Source organism: Cyprinodon tularosa, unplaced genomic scaffold (genome assembly GCF_016077235.1).
Source record: "Cyprinodon tularosa strain WSP-4 unplaced genomic scaffold, ASM1607723v1 ctg849, whole genome shotgun sequence".
Taxonomy (NCBI): domain Eukaryota; kingdom Metazoa; phylum Chordata; class Actinopteri; order Cyprinodontiformes; family Cyprinodontidae; genus Cyprinodon; species Cyprinodon tularosa.
Genome location: NW_024039617.1, coordinates 67,374 through 91,265, shown reverse-complemented (window position 1 = coordinate 91,265; position 23,892 = coordinate 67,374). Strand labels below are relative to the sequence as shown.

Below are 23,892 nucleotides of genomic sequence, written 5' to 3'. Positions count from 1 at the left end.
TTGGCGTCTGTTAGCCTATGTTGTCCTCTTTTGGCCTCTATTTGGCCTCTGTTGGTTCTGTTGGTTCTGTTGGCTTCTGTTGGCCTATGTTGGTTCTGTTGGCCTCTGTTGGCTTCCTATTGCCTTCTGTTGTCCTCTGTTGGTCCTGTTGGCCTATGTTGGTTCTGTTGGCCTCTGTTGGCCTCTGTTGGCTTCCTATTGCCTTCTGTTGTCCTCTGTTGGTCCTGTTGGCCTATGTTGGCCTCTGTAAGCCTCTATTGGCTTCTGTCAGCCTTTGTTGGCATCTGTTAGCCTGTGGTAGCCTTTGTTGGCCTCTCTTGGCTTCTCTTGGCCTCTATTGACCTCTGTTGGTTCTGTTGGCTGCTGTTGGCCTCTGTTGATTCTTTTGGCCTCTGTTGTATTCTAGTGGCCTCTGTTGGCTTCTCTTGGCCTCTGCTGGCCTCTATTGGCCTATGTTGGCCTTTGTTAGCCTCTGTTAGCCTCTATAGGTCAAGTTGGCCTATGTTTTCTCTGTTGGCTTCTGTTGGCCTCTATTGACCTCTGTTGGTTCTGTTGGCTGCTGTTGGCCTTTGTTGGTTCTGTTGGCTTCTGTTGGCTTCTGTTGGCCTCTGTTGATTCTTTTGGCCTCTGTTGGCTTCAGTTGGCCTCTGTTGGCTTCTGTTGGCCTCTGTTGGCCTCTGTTGACTTCTGTTGGCCTCTGTTGATTCTTTTGGCCTCTGTTGGCTTCTGTTGGCCTCTGTTGGCTTCTGTTGGCCTCTGTTGGCCTCTGTTGACTTCTGTTGGCCTCTGGTGGTTCTGTTGGCCTCTGTTGGCTTCTGTTGGCCTCTGTTGGCCTCTGTTGACTTCTGTTGGCCTCTGGTGGTTCTGTTGGCCTCTGTTGGCTTCTGTTGGCCTCTGTTGGCCTCTGTTGACTTCTGTTGGCCTCTGGTGGTTCTGTTGGCCTCTGTTGGCTTCTGTTGGCCTCTGTTGGCCTCTGTTGACTTCTGTTGGCCTCTGGTGGTTCTGTTGGCCTCTGTTGGCCTCTGTTGACTTCTGTTGGCTTCTGTTGGCCTCTGTTGGCCTCTGTTGGCCTCTGTTGACTTCTGTTGGCCTCTGGTGGTTCTGTTGGCCTCTGGTGGTTCTGTTGGCCTCTGTTGGCCTCTGTTGGCTTCTGTTGGCTTCTGTTGGCCTCTGTTGACTTCTGTTGGCCTCTGGTGGTTCTGTTGGCCTCTGTTGGCCTCTGTTGGCTTCTGTTGGCCTCTGTTGGCCTCTGTTGACTTCTGTTGGCCTCTGGTGGTTCTGTTGGCCTCTGTTGGATTCTGTTGGCCTCTGTTAGCTTGTGTTGGCTTCTGTTGGCCTCTGTTGGCCTCTGTTGACTTCTGTTGGCCTCTGGTGGTTCTGTTGGCCTCTGTTGGCTTCTGTTAGCTTCTTTTGGCCTCTGGTGGTTCTGTTGGCCTCTGTTGGCCTCTGGTGGTTCTGTTGGCCTCTGTTGGCTTCTGTTGGCCTCTGGTGGTGCTGTTGGCCTCTGTCGGCTTCTGTTGGATTCTTGTTGGCCTCTGTTGGCTTCTGTTTGCCTCTGTTGGCCTCTGTTGGCCTCTGTTGGTCTATGTTGGCCTCTGCTGGCCTTTGTAGGCCTATGTTAGTCCCTGATGACCTCTGTTGGCCTCCATTGGTCCATGTTTGCCTCTGTTGGTCTATGTTGGCCTCTGTGGGCTCGTGTTGGCCTATGTTGGCCTCTATTGGCTTCTGTTGTCCTCTGTTAGCCTCTGCTGGCCTCCGTTGGCCTTTGTTGGCCTGTTTTGTTCTCTGTTAGCCTCTTTTGGCCTATATTGGCCACTGCTGGCTTCTGTTGGCCTCTTTTGTCTTGTGTTGGCTTCTGTTGGCTTCTGTTGGTCCCGTTGGCCTATGTTGGCCTCTGTTAGCTTCTATTGGCCTCTGTTGGTTCTGTTGGCCTTTGTTGGCTTCTGTTGGCCTCTGTTAGCCTCTATTGGTCCTGTTGGGCTCTGTTGACTTCTGTTGGCCTCTGTTGGCCTCTGTTGGTCCTGTTGGCCTATGTTGGCCTCTGTTAGCCTCTATTGGTCCTGTTGGGCTCTGTTGTCTTCTGTTGGCCTCCGTTGGCCTCTGTTGTCTTTTTTTGACCTCTGTTGGCTTCTGTTGGCCTCTGCTGGCCTTTGTAGGCCTATGTCAGTCCCTGATGGCCTCTGTTGGCCTCTTTTAGCCTCTGTTGGCTTCTGTTGGCTTCTGTTAGCTTCTGTTGGCCTCCGTTTGCCTCTGTTGTCTTCTGTTGGCTTCCGTTGGCCTCTGTTGTCTTCTGTTGGCTTCTGTTGGCCTCTGTTGGTCCCTTTTTTCCTCTGTTGGCCTCTGTTGGCCTCGGTTAGCTTCTGTTAGCCTCTGTTGCCCTCAGTTGGCTTCTGTTGGCCTCTGTTAGCCTCTGTTAGCCTATGTAGGCCCATGTTGGCCCATTTTGAACTGCCAGCGACTTTTATGAAATAAACACCAGAAACACTATGAAGGCAGGAAACTAAACCAAAGGTTATTACAGCACAACTATATGCCCGAAAGTCCAGTCCCTAGTCAAGTCTAACATGTCCTAAATCCAAATTTCATGTTTCAGTTAAGCTGTGTTAAGAAGGAACCCATCTTTGATGACCAGAGCCAAATTTAAAGGTTTTATATATATATATATATATATATATATATATATATATATATATATATATATATATATATATATATATATATATATATATATATATATATATGTATATATATATATATGTATGTATGTATATGTATATGTATATGTATATGTATATGTATAGGTATAGGAGTGAGACAGACGGTGCTTAGCAATACAACTCCTGCCATGGATGCCAAGTGACAGTTGCTTGAAACCTGAGCTTTTGCAACAACCAATGAGGGACTGGATGTGGCTGTGATGGAGGAGCGCAGTGCAGAATAAGCTTTTTCCTTCCCAATGGAAAATAGAAGAAATAATGTTGAAAAGAAAGGATCCAGTTTTGTTTGAGGACATCTCCGTATCCATTACCTGCTCATCAGAAGGACTGGAATAAATGATGACTAGAAATGAGGTTAGAGATAATAGAAAAACCTACAATTAAATGGACATAATAAGTGGAAACTTGTCTCATTATTCTGGATTTACACACAGTCTAAAAAAGGAAAACCTTGATTCAGATTTAATGTCACGCAGTGACAAAATCTATTTCAGTTTATATAGAGATCTGGTTTTAATTGTATAGATTACTGCTGTTTAAACGTTTCTTTATTTCAGAGTCTAACAGGAAGCAGCAGGTCTATTTTATTTTGAAAAGACCGCCACCTTTCAGGTGGTCTAAATCACTAAAGTGACAGACGGCACTCTTCCATGAGTCTCTCCTTCGTTCATCAACCGTGCTCTGATGCCAGTAGGATGTGCCCTGTCCTGCTCGTCTATCAAAATTGTTTCTATATAAACTATGCAGGGCATGCTTCCAACCAGCAGCACGATAAACAGTTTTTATCTGCGCTGACAGATGAGGCCATTCAGCCTGTCCCGATGAGAGACACGCCAACTGGAGGAGACGTCTCATTACAGGCTCTCATGCCAACAGCTGGGTTAAAGAGAGGCTAGGGAAGATTTTCTTAACGGTTCCCAGATGTTTGATTAGGAGGTGCCGGTTCAAATCTCACTGTAACAGCGGGATCATTAACACTCATTACATTACATGGTGGTTTGGGTTTTCTTCTCTAGGAAGTTCATAAAAGGTTGGATATCTGCGCCCAGGCTTCTGTCTGAGCCTGAAAGCAGTGTGTGGTCGGTGTTCTCTGCTGGGGAAAAAAAATGACATGTCCTCACTGGCCTGCATGCCACATTTACCTAAAACACTTTTACATAAACAACTGCATTAACCTTTTTGGTTCTTGAAGGTTTTAAGTGGCAAAGCAATTTACCCCATTTACAGTACATTTTTGTTGTCTTTTCTCAATTCTCTGTTTGGCAAGAATCTCCTGGTCAAGATAAAAAAAAGCAGCACAAAGAAATTAGACAATAAAACCAAAATTTAGCAATTAGAAGTATTTGACTTTTTTTTAACTAGATAATGACATTAAAAACTCCAAACCCAAAAGTTTCCCTAATCCGTTCCAACGGGGAACCTCTGACTAACAAGCTGATCCTTTCTATCTGCTGCTCTAAGCCATAACTAAATAAACGTAAAATATGATGCACAAACCTCCATCTTTTTATTACAGTCATCCAACCAGAAGCAAAGGGATTTATACCTTGCAGAAGTCATTCAAATACCTCACTGTCTTACTCTGAAGGGATAGAAGATGAAATGACAAGGACTTGAGCAGAGTTCATTTTGATTTGCTGCTCCATAAATACTCTGAGCTTTCAGTTGGTTATGACTGAAACAACCTGAACTTCTGTAAAGTGGACTGTGTCTAAGATAAGGGGAGGAGCTTCATCCTCTGAGTCAGAGTCCCAGCTCTTCAGGTCCAGCATTCAGGTCCAGCATCCAGGTCCAGCATCCAGGTCCAGCATTCAGGTCCAGCATTCAGGTCCAGCATTCAGGTCCATCATTCAGGTCCAGCATTCAGGTCCATCATTCAGGTCCAGCATTCAGGTCCAGCATTCAGGTCCAGCATTCAGGTCCATCATTCAGGTCCAGCATTCAGGTCCAGCATTCAGGTCCAGTCTTGAAGCTTGGGATCCATTAGAGCGATTTAGAGGCGAGAGTCGGACAGGAAGCAGGTAAAGTGCATCAGGAAAAGCTTGGAATGTTTCCAGGGAGGTAACCTTGGTGAGATGGACATGCTGGTTAGCTAGAAGCTGCAGGAAAGCCACCCACGCCATGAGGGTTATTCCCCAATAGAAAATGGCTGACAGTCAGCTCCTCTTATACTGCAGCTGATGATGAGAAGGACACCCAGCCTGGCTTAGCTCTCCCCTCCAGTGTTCAGCTAAAGCAATGCCACAGCATCCTAATTCTGGCACTATCAGGGTTCCTGTAGAGGGAACTGTCTTCATTTACATCCTTTTCTAATCCCTGCATCCATTTCTGGTAATTAGAGAAGAATGATGAAGGATTTCCTCCAAACCAAAGAGGCCGAATGCTGCTTTCATCACAAAGGAATCCTGCCATCCTGCTGCTTCTGGCATAGCATTTGTTATTTTGCTCCATTTGATAGTTAATATAACCTTATATTTAACAATAACATGTTAGCATAACGATATCATGCAGATACTAGAGCTTCACTGTAGGGATGCTGGGATCACTGGTTTGCTGTTAGGAGGGAAGTGACAGCTAGTTTAGCTGCAGCTCCACCAGCCTCACCTCCACCATCATTGTTCTGTAAAGCTGAGGACTTTCCATCCATGGAGTGTTTGTTTCTGAGCTGGCCTCATTTAATGCCTGAATAAATACACATCCTCTGCGCTAAGAAAACCAACACAACCAGAACCCCACGCTCTGTCCATGATTATTTTTCAAGGTTCAGGTTTCTGCAAATCTTTTCCCTTTAATTGATTTTCTACATAAATATTTGTCAAAAAATGCTAAAGATTTTCCCACTGACAGAAAGAATTGTTTTGCTGATTTATGTCTAACTTTATGTCTTCTTTAATGGTGGCGACCTCAGAATATTCTGCATGACTTTAATCCAGAACACCGGCAGAGTTGCTGTCTCTACAATGTTTCTCAGGTTGCTGTCGATTGCAATCTGCAGCAGTTGATCGTCTTCTTGGAGAAAGCAGCTGCAGAACTAACAACATTTAAAATAAGTTATTATGCAAATGCTGTAAATGAGAGAAAAGTAATACAGCTGAATAAAGACAAAACAAACTATTCCAAAGAGTAAAAGAAAGAAATGAAACCAAGGCGATTATACTAAAGATTAAATGTTTCCAATAAATTAAATTATCAAGGATATGGAACAGAAGTTGGAATGGAAATTTAACACATCATGTTTAGAAGCGACAGTCAAAGGCTTTACTAACATAAACAATTTTAATTTGGATTATCAGAGCATATGAACTAAAAGCTGCTTTTCCATGTTTGGTTCTGATTCAGTTTAAATTCAGTTTATTTCTATAGCTCCAATTCACATCATGTCATCTCAGGTCACTTTATAGATCCAGATCAACCAGATCATCCAGTCAGATTGATTCAAAGTTTTCTATCTAAGGAAAACCAGCTGATTGCATCGACTCATTGACTCTTCAGCAATCCCTCACACTAAGCATGCTTGTAGCGACAGTGGAGAGGAAAAACTCCCTTTGAACAGGAAGAAACCTCCAGCAGAACCAGGCTCAGTGTGAGCGGCCATCTGCTGAGGCCCACTGGGGTTCAAGGAGACAGAAGCAGACATAGAAAAAGAAGCATAGATACAAAAGGCAACTGGCAACCAGCTCCACAGGCGGCCCCGTCCAGGAAACACACAGCCAGGCAGACGAGCTCCGAGCCAGCTCCCATGTCAGAGGATGAAGAGAGCACATCCAGTTAGTCACAGTCAGAGAAACAGGACTACACTGGAAAACAGGCCAAGCTCCAACATCTAGAAACAAAGGTGTTGATGGCAGCAGCACAGCTGATGTTTCTCTCCAGGATGGAGTCACAGCCAAACAGGAACAGACCAGATGAAGCTACTATGAGAAAAAGCAGAGAGAGCAGAACGTTAGAGATTGAACTAACAGATTCTGCAGAGTGGGAGAATAGAGATAGAATGAAGCAGAATGATGAAAAAGGGGTCCCTATGTCCTCCAGCAGTCTAAGCCTATAGCAGCAGAACTATAGAGATAGATCAGGATAACCTGAGCCACTCTAACTAGAAGCTTTATCAAAAAGGAAAGTTTTAAGCCTTGCCTTAAAAGTAGACAGGGTGTCTGCCTCACGGACTAAAACTGGTAGTTGGTTCCACAGGAGAGGAGCCTGAGAACTAAAAGATCTGCCTCCCATTCTACTTTTAGAAATTCTAGGAACCACTAGTAAACCTGCAGATTGAGAGCGAAGTGCTCTGTTAGGAACATCAGGAACAATCAGATCTCTGATATCAGATGGAGCTTGGCCATTTAAGGCTTTATATGTGAGAAGGAGGATTTTAAATTCTATTCTGGATTTAACAGGAAGCCAATGAAGAGAAGCCAGGATAGGAGAGATATGATCTCTCTTTTTCATTTTCATCAGAACTCTGGCTGCAGCATTTTGGATCAGCTGAAGGGGGTGGGTGGGTAGGGGATCTGTTGTTTTTTTTTTAATAATCCTAATTCTTCAGCATTCATGTTTTCATTGTGGTTCAAATTCAGAGAAGTTGAATTTTGAAAGAACATTTTTCCATAAACCTGTTTTTGTTGTTCTATTCAGTAACCCGTCCATGCAGTGATGTTTAATTTTAATTAGGAACATCCTCATTAAAAATCTTCACAGCCTAAAGTCCTCCAGATGCTTCTTAGAAAAAGATTTTAATGAGCTCATTAGTTTTGCATTATTTGGCTTTAACGCAGATATCCTGACAGACACACTGATAGACATTATCCTGGTGTCCAAATACACACTGCTGGAATTACCTGAACAAAAATACTAATACTTCCCAGCATAGAGCTCCAGATTATTAGAAGTCTGTAGACTTTAAAAGGTTCAACCGACAGCAGGAACAAAGAGAAACTTGTGATCAAAGTTTGCATGGAGTCAGAATGATGATGATGATGATGATGATGATGATGATGATGATGATGATGATGATGATGATGATTTCATCCCTTCGTCTGATGCCTCCTTTCTGAAGCTGAAATCTTCTAGGAAACAGTCTTCAAAACAAAAAATGTTTTCCTCTAAATTATATGAGAGATCCAGATCAAATGCAGTGTGTGAAGCTGACGGCCATGTTGCTCAGGCCGTTCACATCATGCGGCCATTGAAACTCTGGGAGGCCTGGTTTTTATCCGTCTTCCTTGCCTTGTTGCAGACTTTATCAGTTCAAGACGTTCTCTAGCTTGATGTATTTACTTAGGCTCAAAGAATCTTTTAGCTTCATTAAGGGTAATTATCTCCCCATAGCCACCCCCGCAGTGGCCATTAAATGTGGGCAGATGCTGTGATGCTGCCAGGATTTGCAGCTACAGAAGTAATTAAGAAGCTGTGTTTGTCTGTCTTGGTTTCGCCCACAGTTGTTTTCACTGGTTTTACAGAAGCACAGCAGTGAAAACAACATAGAAAGAAACATTGTGGAATGATTTTTTTATTTTCATTTTTTGTAATTTAGGTGTTCCTTTAAAATGTTCATTCCTTTATACCAAGCTGAAGTTTTTTTGTCTTATTTCCTTAAAGGTTCAGTCACATACATTTTATGTTCCTTAACATATTTTATGAATGAAACACTGTGGACTTAAAGTTGAACCTGGTTTTATCCTGCAGCTAAAATAACAGCTGTTATCCTGAACTAACGAAACAGGAAGATGCTTAGGACTCCTTTGGAACACGCTGAACTCCAGGTTAGACATGAAACACATTATCTTTATTAAACAGATGAGCTTCCAGCTGACAAAGCTAAACATCGCTGCTACAAATCCACACAAACGTTACTCAGAGTCCACTAAAGATCCAATAGACTAGACTTAAAGGGCCTTGTTCGAGTTCATGGGCGCATCCTTAGAAGGCCGGATTCGAAGGCCGATGACATCATAGCGCGGCGCCGAGGTCTGGTCGGATTCCAAGAATCCTTGTTATGCGGCCTTAAAATGCGTCCTTCTTTTAGCCCGATTTGAAGGACGGGTCCGATGTATCCTTGCTATCCTTGGTTTACCCAGGATGCATTGCGAGACCAAGCAAGCCGTGATCAGAGGAAAGGTTACTTGGCGCCAAACAGTGGTGAATACTGGAAGTTCAGTTTAATATAATCCAGTCTGTGAATATTTCCGTCTGAAACTACTCCTGGACTTCCAGACTGACCTTTGACCTTTAGGCTTTGGCCTAATGACCAATATTACGCATGCACACCGACGTAATCCTGGTCCCATGACATTAAAATGTTAAATATACACTGAAAGGACGCAGGATGCTGTTATTTATCTAAACATTTTGTTAATAACCAAAGCGAGTTACTGGTTCATAAATAAATAAAAAAAATGACTATATATCTTTAAGCTCTTTAAGCTCCACCAGTCTGGTTCAGTTTAATGCATAAAGAATTAAACTCCATCACGGATCAGTAACTGGAATCATTTCTGAAGGATGCAAGGCTTCGGTGTTGTGGAAGTGAAATAGAGGCAGAGGAGGTTTGGTTTTTGTGGGCAGACCTTGATTAGTGGGAAAATGCCGTTCTTCCCCTTGGCTGCCCCCGGAGCGCTCCCCCTTTCCACAGCAGAGACCTGATGCTCATGCATGACGTTGGCAGAGAACCGATCGACCACCGAGAGCAGGCAAGGCATGCCAAGGGTCCCGCCCAAGGACACCACCGCTTAGATGGATGAAGAGTTGGCCTAAAGCGGTTCCTTAGCCCCGCCCTCTGTGTTCACATGGACTCTTTGGTTTATGTCCTGGAACATGAATCAAACTCCTGTGATGATGAAACTAAGGTGTGAGTTAGAAGGAGTCATTTTCTCCCTGATCCTCAGCTATGGCCTCGCTGATTCCTCCTCTTTAGACACCCAGCTTGTCCTCTGAAGCGTTTCAGTGTTTTTCCCTCCCCTGTTCTCTCTCTCTTTTCTTGCACACTCTCTGTTCTCTTTTCTTTCTGGCATCTTGCTGTTTCCATCACATGAAGCGCCAATCAAAAAGAGCTTAGGCTGTTTAATCTCAGACTATAGTCTGCTCCCTGCTTTGCTGCTGTCCCTCCTTTTCTTTGGGTTTCTTATTTACCTGCTCTTTGCTCATCTTCTGGATCTTAACATCTTTATCTTTTGCACATAGTTTTCACAGACGTAAATATTGGAGCCTTTATGATCCAAATAGATGAGGTATTAGTTTATAAAGCTGTGAAAGTTCTCCTGAGGATACGATAAACTTGATGAGGCAAAGAAAGAATTTTGGAGGCTTGGTGAAACCAGATCAGCCATGAGGTCTGTGGTTGCCAATAAAAACAGTTCCTCAGGGGTTCCTGCACTCCCATTTCTATCACTATTCATGTTTCAGACTCTCTGACTTGGATTTGCTGCTGCACTCTTGGGCAGGAGCTCATACGTCTAAGCTTAGTCTGGATTTCACGCTTTCACCAGGTTGTTTCTAGTGTAATGATTCACTTTTATTCATTTATTACTTATTTTTATGACTGAATTTATCTTGGATTAAATGACACACAAGCAGACCTAAAAATGAAGGGAAGGAATTGTTTAGGAAGGCTAAAGACGTCGTATGGAGTGAACTTTGTTCCATTATGCTTCGTCAATAATTGTGAAAAAATGCATTTTGTAAATTGAAATTTAGAAGCAATGGAATCCATAAATGGAACTTAAAAAAGGTTTTAATTCAAAAAAAGGTTTTGTGAGTAACTTTTCTCGGCTTTCATTTCTTTTTTTTGCGAGTTAATTTTTTTTGAGATGTCTTTATACATTTTTTTTTTATTATTCCTTTTTTGATATCGAGTATAATGAATTATATAGTTTCCAAACTCTAAACAGTTAACATCCAACAGAACAATAGAAATGCTGCTAACATCCAGCAGACCCAATAGAAATGCTGCTAACATCCAGCAGACCCAATAGAAATGCTGCTAACATCCAGCAGCCAATAGAAATGCTGCTAACATCCAGCAGACCCAATAGAAATGCTGCTAACATCCAGCAGACCCAATAGAAATGCTGCTAACATCCAGCAGACCCAATAGAAATGCTGCTAACATCCAGCAGACCCAATAGAAATGCTGCTAACATCCAGCAGACCCAATAGAAATGCTGCTAACATCCAGCAGACCCAATAGAAATGCTGCTAACATCCAGCAGACCCAATAGAAATGCTGCTAACATCCAGCAGACCCAATAGAAATGCTGCTAACATCCAGCAGCAAATAGAAATGCTGCTAACATCCAGCGGCCAATAGAAATGCTGCTAACATCCAGCAGCCAATAGAAATGCTGCTAACATCCAGCAGACCCAATAGAAATGCTGCTAACATCCAGCAGACCCAATAGAAATGCTGCTAACATCCAGCAGACCCAATAGAAATGCTGCTAACATCCAGCAGCAAATAGAAATGCTGCTAACATCCAGCAGACCCAATAGAAATGCTGCTAACATCCAGCAGCCAATAGAAATGCTGCTAACATCCAGCAGCCAATAGAAATGCTGCTAACATCCAGCAGACCCAATAGAAATGCTGCTAACATCCAGCAGCCAATAGAAATGCTGCTAACATCCAGCAGACCCAATAGAAATGCTGCTAACATCCAGCAGACCCAATAGAAATGCTGCTAACATCCAGCAGCCAATAGAAATGCTGCTAACATCCAGCAGCCAATAGAAATGCTGCTAACATCCAGCAGACCAATAGAAATGCTGCTAACATCCAGCAGACCAATAGAAATGCTGCTAACATCCAGCAGCCAATAGAAATGCTGCTAACATCCAGCAGCCAATAGAAATGCTGCTAACATCCAGCAGACCCAATAGAAATGCTGCTAACATCCAGCAGACCCAATAGAAATGCTGCTAACATCCAGCAGACCCAATAGAAATGCTGCTAACATCCAGCAGACCCAATAGAAATGCTGCTAACATCCAGCAGACCCAATAGAAATGCTGCTAACATCCAGCAGACCCAATAGAAATGCTGCTAACATCCAGCAGACCCAATAGAAATGCTGCTAACATCCAGCAGCCAATAGAAATGCTGCTAACATCCAGCAGCCAATAGAAATGCTGCTAACATCCAGCAGACCCAATAGAAATGCTGCTAACATCCAGCAGCCAATAGAAATGCTGCTAACATCCAGCAGACCCAATAGAAATGCTGCTAACATCCAGCAGACCCAATAGAAATGCTGCTAACATCCAGCAGACCCAATAGAAATGCTGCTAACATCCAGCAGCAAATAGAAATGCTGCTAACATCCAGTGGCCAATAGAAATGCTGCTAACATCCAGCAGCCAATAGAAATGCTGCTAACATCCAGCAGACCCAATAGAAATGCTGCTAACATCCAGCAGCCAATAGAAATGCTGCTAACATCCAGCAGCCAATAGAAATGCTGCTAACATCCAGCAGCCAATAGAAATGCTGCTAACATCCAGCAGACCCAATAGAAATGCTGCTAACATCCAGCAGCCAATAGAAATGCTGCTAACATCCAGCAGACCCAATAGAAATGCTGCTAACATCCAGCAGCCAATAGAAATGCTGCTAACATCCAGCAGACCCAATAGAAATGCTGCTAACATCCAGCAGACCCAATAGAAATGCTGCTAACATCCAGCAGCCAATAGAAATGCTGCTAACATCCAGCAGCCAATAGAAATGCATCTTCTGTCCTCAGTCCAGAGGAAGCCCCGCCCTCAGAGGTGAAGAAAATGTGATCTGGAAAATGCAGTTCAAAAGGAGCGCAATTAGTAAAAGTTAGCCTGATGAAAATTTTTTTTTAATATGAAAATAATAAATTATTCACAATTTTCTGAAAAAATACTATTAAAAGAATAAAACAATAAAATGAAAAATATTGATATAAAAAAAAAATCTGGAAAAAGCAAAGGTACCTTCAAGACTTTTTTTTTTTATTGAAGCTTTTTTTTAAATATTATTCGTGGATTTCATTTTTTAATGTGCTTTGTTTTATTTTTTTCCTTCTAACAGTAAAGGAAAAATAAAAGCCTCCACATGTTCAGATTATTTTTTCCAGTCCCATCTGCCTAAATTTTCTTTAAAAATTAATTCCATACATTCATTTTTTAAAGTGTAAAACTTGAACAGTTATTTACTGTAATGTTATTAACTGACTGTCTGTTTCACTGAATGCAGATATCGATGAATGCGAGGAGAACAACGGAGGCTGCGATCATTCCTGCAGAAACACGGTGGGTTCGTTTGAGTGCAGCTGCCAGAAAGGATACAAGCTTCTCACTGACGAGCGGACATGCAAAGGTCAGTAGATGTTAGGAGCCGTCTGCTTCTTTGTTTTCCTTACAAGACATTTGGATCTATTTGAGTTTTGCTGTTGATTTTCTACTGTTGTGTTTTTCATTTTTAGTGGTTTGATTGAAAAATCAGCTTACTGTGGCCATAAATACACTTCATGCACTTTGCTGCAGATATTGTCTTCATTACATGGTTGGAAGTAATCAGACCAGTTACTGCATCAGTAGGGGTAGGTCAGACAAGTTGCTCCTTCACCATCACCAAAGGCAAATTCCTGCTTACATGTCGCAGCAAGCGAGGCAGAAGATCAGACAAACACTAAATGATTTCTCCAAACCGTAAAACCCTAAGGTTGCTCGATCCTCCACCCAAAACAAACTATGGAACAAACAGGCGCGGATGCGCCAGATTAAGTGGCCAACACCATAAGGGCTTTTGAAGTATGTGGTGTTGAGTGGTTCCAGCCACATCATAGTCTCCCTCTCATATGGCTTTAGTGGTGTTGCTGTTGACATGTTGCCGATGCACCAGACGGCAACAAGCTGCCAGTTTCCCTCTGCAGACATCTGCATCCACAGCTACGATTATTCAACATCCGCTGCAGATAAGCTTTACTGGCAAAATGAACAAACTGGAGGCTATTTGTAGGAAATGTGTAAAAAACAAAGCTTGAATAGTTCATCTAAACTGGTTCCAGCAGCGGATTGTCAGATAAAAAGCTGCTTTAGATTTCATTTCCAGGATGTTTTTTGGGGCGAGTGGTTCCCTGCTGGTCACAGCAAGGGCATGGCATCCTGGGAAAGGTTCCTGGTTTGATTCCCACAGAATGCCTCTCAAGGTCCCTGAACAGCACCCTTAGCACCAGGATGCTACTGGGGCTTTGCACGGTGACAACCCTCTTCTAAGAGGACACATTTCAGGGAAACAGTTGCCTTGACAACAAAGATGATTATTTAACTGATTTCCAGAGTTTAAGTCTGGGAACAATGATAGCCACTCCCCTATTTTCCAGGACTTTCTCTGAAACCAAGCTTTGGTGGAGCGTGCGATTCGCTTTGATGTTGTTGAGTTTTATGGTTGGGAGTTGATCACCCATTTGCACGTCCTCCTGGTGTTGCTGTCATCATGGGTGAGATCCTGGATCTTCTGGCTGTGGTTCTGCTTCGCTGATCTGATGGAAAGGTTCCAGTTGGCTCTCACTGTTCTCAGAGCCTCTCTGTCACCAGACATGAAAGCTGAGTTTGGTACTTTTAGCGATTTCCGAACCTCTCCATTCACCCAGGGCCATTGGTTGGCCCGGGCGCTGATGTTCTATGAGATGCATTTGTTGATGTAGGCTGACATGGTCATGGCATACTCATTTATGTTTATCTTGTTGTCATATGCTGCTGCAGCTTTAAACATGTTCCAGTCAGAGCATTCAGAACAGTCCTGGAGTTTCTCCATGGCCCCCTCAGACCACACTCTGACCTGCTGCACTGTTCCTGGCTTTAAGCTATAAGGAGAGGCCAAATTCCACGTGGGATGTTTCCTGGAAGCTAGCCTGCAGTCAAAACCCCGGTATTATAGTGCCTGATATCCCCTGGAAGGTGTCTGAAAGTAGCTTTCCGCCTTCCTGCTGTTAAAGTCAGGGACTGCAGTGTATAATCGTGCCAGGCCGCTGAGTTGGGTGAAAAAGAACGGAGAGTCCTTCTACTTGCTGTTTGCGTTCCCCTTTTGAGGACTGGGCCGCAGATCATTGAAACGGTTGTCTGCGAGGGGGCGGTCTCGTTCGATAGCCGTAAGTAACTTCCTCAAATTAAAAGCCCATGAGATTCCTCTGCTGTTGAATCAGACTGATCTAAGATTCTTTTGAGATCGACCCGGTTTGGACGGACTTGTGTGGAGCTGGAACCCCAAGCTGCCCTTTCTCCTCCTTCACCCAGACTGCAGATAAATAGTTCTTTGATTGATAATTAATAGCTCTGATAGCCTAAGCCACTAAATTGGTGAGAAGAACTGGATTTTAAAGCCGATCCAGGAGCCACCCGGAGGTGAAAGGTAAAGTTACTCAACTAAGAACACCAAATTGATCTTACCTCTGATTGTGAATAAGTTAAATAATTAACTACAACTCCAGTTCTAGTTAAACATGCATTCATAATATATATATATATTATCCCACAACACTGAGTATCCACAAAATTCATCTTTAATATAAGGCTTTCATTTTCTGCTATGTCACTCGATTTAACGCAGATGTGCTGAACCTTAAACCCACCGAACAGCTAGAGCTTAAATTCACATCATGTCATCTCAGGTCACTTTATAGATCCAGATCAACCAGATCATCCAGTCAGATTGATTCAAAGTTTTCTATCTAAGGAAAACCAGCTGATTGCATCGACTCATTGACTCTTCAGCAATCCCTCACACTAAGCATGCTTGTAGTGACAGTGGAGAGGAAAAACTCCCTTTGAACAGGAAGAAACCTCCAGCAGAACCAGGCTCAGTGTGAGCGGCCATCTGCTGAGGCCCACTGGGGTTCAAGGAGACAGAAGCAGACATAGAAAAAGAAGCATAGATACAAAAGGCACATCCAGTTAGTCACAGTCAGAGAAACAGGACTACACTGGAAAACAGGCCAAGCTCCAACATCTAGAAACAAAGGTGTTGATGGCAGCAGCACAGCTGATATTTCTCTCCAGGATGGAGTCACAGCCAAACAGGAACAGACCAGATGAAGCTACTATGAGAAAAAGCAGAGAGAGCAGAACGTTAGAGATTGAACTAACAGATTCTGCAGAGTGGGAGAATAGAGATAGAATGAAGCAGAATGATGAAAAAGGAGTCCCTATGTCCTCCAGCAGTCTAAGCCTATAGCAGCAGAACTATAGAGATAGAATGAAGCAGAATGATGAAAAAGGGGTCCCTATGTCCTCCAGCAGTCTAAGCCTATAGCAGCAGAACTAAAATAACTAAAAGATCTGCCTCCCATTCTACTTTTAGAAATTCTAGGAACCACTAGTAAACCTGCAGATTGAGAGCGAAGTGCTCTGTTAGGAACATAAGGAACAATCAGATCTCTGATATCAGATGGAGCTTGGCCATTTAAGGCTTTATATGTGAGAAGGAGGATTTTAAATTCTATTCTGGATTTAACAGGAAGCCAATGAAGAGAAGCCAGGATAGGAGAGATATGATCTCTCTTTTTCATTTTCATCAGAACTCTTTATTCTGGAGAAAAAAAACGAGACCTTTTGGCAGAATTTGATGATGATAAAAATTCTAAAAGTAACATCCAGTTGGCAACAAAAGAGCTTAAACAGAAAAAGTAGAGGCTGCAGCAATGACCCCTTCAGAGTCCATCAGCCTGAAACGCTGAGGTAGATCCTGAAGATAGATGTGCAGAACCCTGCAGAGTGAAATCAACTGTTTAATGATGAAATGTAAGATTAGTCGCTGCTGCTGTTTAGGTGTTTTTTCTCCCAGCTGTGAATCAGTGTAGTGGTTGTGTTCACCTTCAGATCCATCTGTACTGCTGATCCTGTTTATTATTTCTGGATTTGTAGAAGTCTTTGGAATGAAAGCTATACTTTCTTTTAGGGCGGCCGTCTGGATGTTAGCAGCTACTGTGCTGCTGAGACTCGCTCCGACCGCATGGGCGAACTTTCCGATGTCCTCTCAGGGAGATTTTCCCAACTGTTTACTGAAATAACATCCTGCATTCAGACCAACTTCCTCTAAGTTACAAACTTCATTAGAAAGTCTTTGATTAGCACTTTATCCCAGGGAGGTTTTATCAGAATGAGTTTTCACCAATTTGCTGAATGGACTGAGGACATTTTATCACATATTTCTCCCTGTTCTCATTCTTAGAGAATTATAATGACTTTTATTTCAGAGAACGATCATTCATTATTTCATTGGATCCGCTCAGTTCTTCCTCTTCCAAACAGATTTGATTGAGGATGTGGCGTCTCTAAGACGAGTTTCGACCCATCGAATATTTTCCATCTTTTTGCTGTTTCTGTTGTTTTTGAGTACTTCTGTTATCTGAAGGAGGAAATTCACCACATGAGACCAACTAACTGCCCTCTGGTCTGCCCTCCCTCTAATAAAGGAGGTTTCTACCATTATTGCTGCTCTATGGGTTATTGTTTTGAACTCCTTCCTTCAAACAGGCCATTGAGAGGCCTCTTCTTAAAAACCCTCATCTTTAATTTTATATAAATTCAGAAAGATTTCTCTGTTGTTTTTTCTTGATATCTGTGTCTGTAGATACTAACCAGCCTGTGGTCCTGCTTTTATTGACTGCTTTCTTTATTTCTGAAACCATGAATGAAAAATGGTGTTTCAACTTTTGCAGACTGCATAACTGCCATTAAACAGTAACTTAGTGAAGTTAACTGTTTTTAAACGTCCAACAGACTGAATGTGTTTTATGTAGCAATATAACAACAGACACCAGTTATCTGCTTTTTTAAAATTAAGAAAAAATAAATTTGAGGGTTATAATTTTACCAGGAGTTTAACTTTGATAAACGAGAAAAACTTTTGTCTCTCTGGTCTACTTAGATAGTTCATTTTTGCGATCATTAGTTCTAGAGTTCATTATTGTAAAGAGCTTTGTCTATTAGAGCTTATTGTTCAGAATGCATGATTAAACCAAAGCTTCTAGATGTGAACATCTATCCCCTGTCCTACTATGCCTCCATTGACTCCTCTTAATTCAGAATTGGTTTAAAAATCTAGATTTCCATCTTTAAAGTGTTTAACAGACTTTTGCTACCTCATCTATCTGATCTTCTAAGCCCTACTGTACATGGAAGAACTCTGTGTCGGCTTAGGTTGTGGTTTGAGGACCCAAATGCAGAGATGAGTACTTGCCGTTTAATGAATGATCTCAGTTAACAAAGGAAGGAATCCAAAATCCAACTTAAAATGTTACACAAATCAGAACCATGGAGACATCAGGGGAAAACAAGGACGAGGAACCAGCACTGAGGAACTGCAGAGTCTGGCTCTGCTCGAATTCATGGGCTGCGTCCTCCAAGGACGCCGTCTACCTAGACTGGATCCTCCAAGGACGCGGTCTACCTAGACTGGTTGTGTGGTGGTTTTCAATGGTCAAAAAATCAGGACACCTTCAGTCGATCATCTGCTTGCCCCAGGACGGGAGAAGAAGCGTTTATTTTATAGATCAAATTCACATGCTGTCCTCAGTACACGTAACACAGCGCTGAACATTTCAACAGAACACATCTAGCTTTTTCTCAACTCCTCATTCAAATCTGGGCGTTTATATAGTTTCAACATTGCACTGTGTGGATGTGTGTGCACGACTGGACGCTCTGATAACATTTCCTGGAAGTTCTTGGCTTGTGACCGGATTGCGTGCGAGTGGGCCTTTGAGTGGGCCTAATGATTTTGTTTTTCAAGACTTATACTCGGCTTATCGCCTGTGAACACATTGTTCCTGCCATTGTTATTGCCAAAATGTGTACGTGGCTCCCAGACTGCTTGCTCTGTGTTCTCAATTATTGTGAGCTTAAGGTCAAGATGACCTGAGGCAACACAATTCGCTTCTACATTCCCTCCTGTAGTTCATTGAAAATGAAGTACTAATGAGAATTTGCATCGTGATGGTAATATCACGCAACTAAGTGCACTTACGTGTATGTGAAGTTTAAATGAAACGGTATCTAAGTGTTACCGACGCAGCCCAGTATGGATGCAAGTTGAGAAAAACAAATTAAATGAAAATTAAAGTGTCATGAATAATAACAAAACTAAAGTGAATAACAAAACAAAGTGAATATTACTGAACCTTCAAAGAAAGATCATCATTTTCCACATGGCCATGATTCGATTAGTATGGGATCGAAAACCCCTTTTTCGTCCTGTGGGCATCTTTCTCTTTCATTTCAAACTCATGTAAGAGGAAACTATCCCATCGACCCATGCTTCCCCCAAACATCCATCCTTCCTCCGGCGTCGGCCGTAGCACAAATCGCATCTTGACCATGCTACTCATGATGATCTATGAAACCAACACTGTTTGAACCATTCAACCCAATCTTGATATTACTTAATATGTGAAGGATAACTATTCAAAACATTTCAAATAACTTGAACTTAGTTATAGTGTATTGTAGTATATAAGGCTAGGTAAATGAAAGAAAGGAAAAATTAAGTAGGTCAGTCAGTCAGTAGTCTGAGTCCCCAGTCCTCTAAACAGTCTGCTATGGATGGTTCACAATGTGAAATAATAAAACAGTAATACAGGTTATAATGCAAAGCAATGGCATGTTACAATCATCAGGTTTATATTTACAGAATACAATAATAATCGATACTTGTGTGGTCTTCTTTCCTGTTGAAAAAAATCAAAAATATAGTTCTTTCACTTCAGGGGTCTGTCCTTGGCTTTTAAAGGCATGAACACAGGATCACAGGTTCCCGCCTTTAGTATCTTGCAGGCAGAAGTCGAAGGTTTGCAGTCTTATGCCTGGAGTCACCGGTCTTTACAATCCATCCCCTCAAAATGAGTAAGACAGAAAAACCACAATTAGTGTTCTTATCAGCAAATATCAACTAATCATAGACAATAATATTCATATTATTCCAATCCTATTGTTGTACGTAGTGTCTGACTTATCTAATTCAATTGGAGAAGGATCCCATTCCCTCCTGTGATGCTTTCATCACATCTGATCCTGTCGGTCGTCCATCTCCTGGTGGCTCCTTGGTGTTGCATTCTTTCGACGTGCAGCTAGAGTGCGCTGGTCCTCTTGTCCTTTCATTATTCTTTGATGTACCTCCCTTAATATTTGAGTTCAGTCAGTCTGCTCCTTGGTTGTCGTGGCCCCCTGGGCCTCGCATATCGTTCATGTGTCCATGGCTTATGTGGATCCAGAGTGAGGGCAGTCCTTGTCCCAGTATCCTTAAATCTCACTATCAGATGTGATCCTGAGAGGAAAGAAAAACTGACCAGTATCTTGAAACGAAATCTAGAGATGTAACACATCCTGTTTTTCACGAGACCAGTTTCTGTAATTAATGTTCAAATTGATTAAGAGAACTTTTAATTGTTGCAGTAAAGTCCCATTGTCTCTTGGTGTATCTTCTCTCTTATCTGCAATTATTAATATTTCCAAAAAATCCTCCAATAATCTGTAAAATTTAAATCTCAGAGAATTAACCTTTCTGATAATAATGAAATAAATCATGTAACACGATTGTAGGACTTCAGATTGGACCTCCGGCCAAAACAACAAATAAAATAGTCTATCTTTTTTAGGAATCATCTTACCTGTGTAAAGAAACATGAAATAAATTACAATCATCTTACCTTCCTAAGATAACAAAAACAGGAGAAAACTTTACTCAAAGAAAATGGCAGTCCAATCCTACTGTGCAATCGGTGTTACAGCTTAAAATCGCTCCACAATCATTTCAGGAATCTTGTAATTTAAATACTTGTTAACACAGCTAAGTGTGAGATGAATACAATGAAACTTCATCACCTTTTCTATTCCTCTGTAAGGTCCTTCTCATCACAGAGTTCCTGGGTCCTTTTCCTCGTAATGCATCAATCCCCAATTATATGTTAATGACACAAGGAAAGAAAACAAAAAACATGAGTAAATAACAGTTTGAATTTACAATGCGACCCTTAAACAGGTTCCTCTTACATGGGAATTAGATTATGAAAGAAAAGACAAGAAATAATATAGTCAAACCGCTCTCAGCTCTCAGGCGTTCTTTTCAGGCTCCATAGCGTACCGAGGCTCAGCCATTTTGTCAAGGTGGAGGCATCATCTGGGGGCAATTTGGTGATCTTTGCCCTAAAAAATGTAAACACTGAAAATATTTTCTCTTATTATCTTAGCCGTCTGTTCCAATTTTATTAACCAGGGTTTTCATGCACAAGAGTAGTAAAAGTAAGCTCCAAGGGTTAGGGTTAACCCTAAACCTAACCCTTCTGAGGACGCAGCCCATGAATTCAAACAGAGCATATTTGTGGAACACTGAACAAAGGGAGGACTAACGAGCTGATTGGGAACAGGTGTGAACAGAGGCTTCTAGGAAAAGAGCTAAGGAAAAGGAAACCAACACAAGAGGGCAACAAAGAAAAGCCTAAGAACTAAAATACATCCAAAAACACAACTAAATGGGAATTAAACCAATAAATCTAGAAAACAAAGAAAAACATGAATCAACATGAAACTGAAAACTCAAAGAAAACTTAAACACAAAACCAAGACCATAACACTCTGAGGTCATCAAGTTAGCGTTTTTAGACGTCCCAGAAGCACGGGGTGAACGAGTCTTTTCACTGGACTCTGACTTGACGAGTCTTTATGGAAGGACATTTCCTGTTGTTGATCTTGTGTCATTCGTTTATGGTGTAACATTTACTGTAACATTCTTCAATCAATCAATAAATCGATTGTGAATGATGCGCAGTAGTAGCTCAGAATAGTGAGAGGAGAATGGACACAGTTCTTACTATTTTACTGCGAATGTTAGTCTGAGCAGTGAAACAGATTCTAAAGGTTGTGGTTTTAGAGATCTTAATGAATGCTGTTCGTTTTTATAACTTCCTCAGACACTGATGAGTGCTCCTTTGAGAGGACCTGTGACCACACTTGCATTAACTACCCCGGCAGCTTTGAGTGTTTGTGCAACAAGGGATACATCCTCTATGGTCTCACCCACTGTGGAGGTGAGTCAGTGCAGAAATCTGCACTTCTTTCATGCATAAGCCTTAAAATCTGTTTCTCTTTGGTATTTCTTTCTACCCAGCAGGCTCTGTGTGTTTGTTTTCTTGTTTAAACTGTAGATATTGATGAGTGCAGCATCAACAATGGCAGCTGTGAGTACGGCTGCATAAACACACAGGGTAGCTATGAGTGTGTTTGTCCACCTGGGCAGAAACTCCACTGGAACAAGAGAGACTGCATCGGTAAGGGTCCGGGTCCCACTGGTCCGTGGGTCTGCCTCTCCAGTGTGACCTTAGCAGTATGTGGTGTTTTCCTCAGAGGCTGTGAAATGTCTACCCAATGGAAAGCCTGCACCACGAGCCCAGCTCATCTGCACTAAGACTGGAGGCACTGAAGTCTGCTCCGTCTCCTGTCCCTCCAACGCTCTCTTCCTTGCAGGTAACCAAACTTTCCAACTGTCCAACTAAGAAAAGTCAAATGTAGAAAATAAACTTCAATCATTTCCATCCATTTTCTATCACCTTTATCCCTGCTGAGGTGGCGAGGGGTGACGGGGTGGCGAGGGGTGACGGGGTGGCGAGGGGTGATGGGGTGGCGAGGGGTGCTGGGGTGGCGAGGGGTGACGGGGTGGCGAGGGGTGCTGGGGTGGCGAGGAGTTATGGGGTGGCGAGGGGTGATGGGGTGGGGTGGGGTGCTGGGGTGGTGTGGGGTGCTGGAGTGGCGAGAGGTGATGGGGTGGTGAGGGGTGCTGGGGTGGCGAGGAGTTATGGGGTGGCGAGGGGTGATGGGGTGGCGAGGGGTGCTGGGGTGGTGAGGGGTGCTGGAGTGGCGAGAGGTGATGGGGTGGCGAGGGGTGCTGGGGTGGTGAGGGGTGATGGGGTGGCGAGAGGTGATGGGGTGGCGAGGGGTGCTGGGGTGGCGAGGGGTGATGGGGTGGCGAGGGTTGACGGGGTGGCGAGAGGTGATGGGGTGGCGAGGGGTGATGGGGTGGCGAGGGTTGACGGGGTGGCGAGAGGTGATGGGGTGGCGAAGGGTTGACGGGGTGGCGAGAGGTGATGGGGTGGCGAGGGGTGCTGGGGTGGCGAGGGGTGATGGGGTGGTGAGGGGTGATGGGGTGGCGAGAGGTGATGGGGTGGCGAGGGGTGCTGGGGTGGCGAGGGGTGATGGGGTGGCGAGGGGTGCTGGGGTGGTGAGGGGTGCTGGGGTGGTGAGAGGTGATGGGGTGGCGAGGGGTGCTGGGGTGGCGAGGGGTGCTGGGGTGGCGAGGGGTGATGGGGTGGCGAGGGGTGCTGGGGTGGTGAGGGGTGCTGGAGTGGCGAGAGGTGATGGGGTGGCGAGGGGTGCTGGGGTGGTGAGGGGTGATGGGGTGGCGAGAGGTGATGGGGTGGCGAGGGGTGCTGGGGTGGCGAGGGGTGATGGGGTGGCGAGGGGTGATGGGGTGGCGAGGGTTGACGGGGTGGCGAGAGGTGATGGGGTGGCGAGGGGTGATGGGGTGGCGAGGGTTGACGGGGTGGCGAGAGGTGATGGGGTGGCGAAGGGTTGACGGGGTGGCGAGGGGTGATGGGGTGGCGAGGGTTGACGGGGTGGCGAGGGGTGACGGGGTGGCGAGGGTTGACGGGGTGGCGAGGGGTGACGGGGTGGCGAAGGGTTGACGGGGTGGCGAGGGGTGATGGGGTGGCGAGGGTTGACGGGGTGGCGAGGGGTGATGGGGTGGCGAGGGTTGACGGGGTGGCGAAGGGTTGACGGGGTGGCGAGGGGTGATGGGGTGGCGAGGGGTGATGGGGTGGCGAGGGTTGACGGGGTGGCGAAGGGTTGACGGGGTGGCGAGGGGTGATGGGGTGGCGAGGGGTGATGGGGTGGCGAGGGTTGATGGGGTGGCGAAGGGTTGACGGGGTGGCGAGGGGTGATGGGGTGGCGAGGGTTGACGGGGTGGCGAGGGTTGACGGGGTGGCGAGGGTTGACGGGGTGGCGAGGGGTGACGGGGTGGCGAAGGGTTGACGGGGTGGCGAGGGGTGATGGGGTGGCGAGGGTTGACGGGGTGGCGAGGGGTGCTGGAGTGTCGAGAGGTGATGGGGTGGCGAGAGGTGATGGGGTGGCGAGGGGTGCTGGGGTGGCGAGGGGTGCTGGGGTGGCGAGGGTT

The 23,892-nt window shown here is 44.2% G+C and overlaps 1 protein-coding gene across 2 annotated transcripts in view; it reads left to right on the top strand.

Moving 5' to 3' along the window:
* The window catches only part of scube1 (signal peptide, CUB domain, EGF-like 1), a 131,380-nt gene that overhangs the window by 95,678 nt on the left and 11,810 nt on the right, over positions 1 to 23,892 (top strand). For both annotated transcript variants that reach the window (XM_038272927.1, XM_038272928.1), the window contains 4 exons: positions 12,928 to 13,050; positions 21,638 to 21,754; positions 21,872 to 21,994; positions 22,071 to 22,190. In XM_038272927.1, the coding sequence (XP_038128855.1) occupies positions 12,928 to 13,050; positions 21,638 to 21,754; positions 21,872 to 21,994; positions 22,071 to 22,190 (483 nt within the window). The remainder of the gene's footprint in view (positions 1 to 12,927; positions 13,051 to 21,637; positions 21,755 to 21,871; positions 21,995 to 22,070; positions 22,191 to 23,892) is intronic.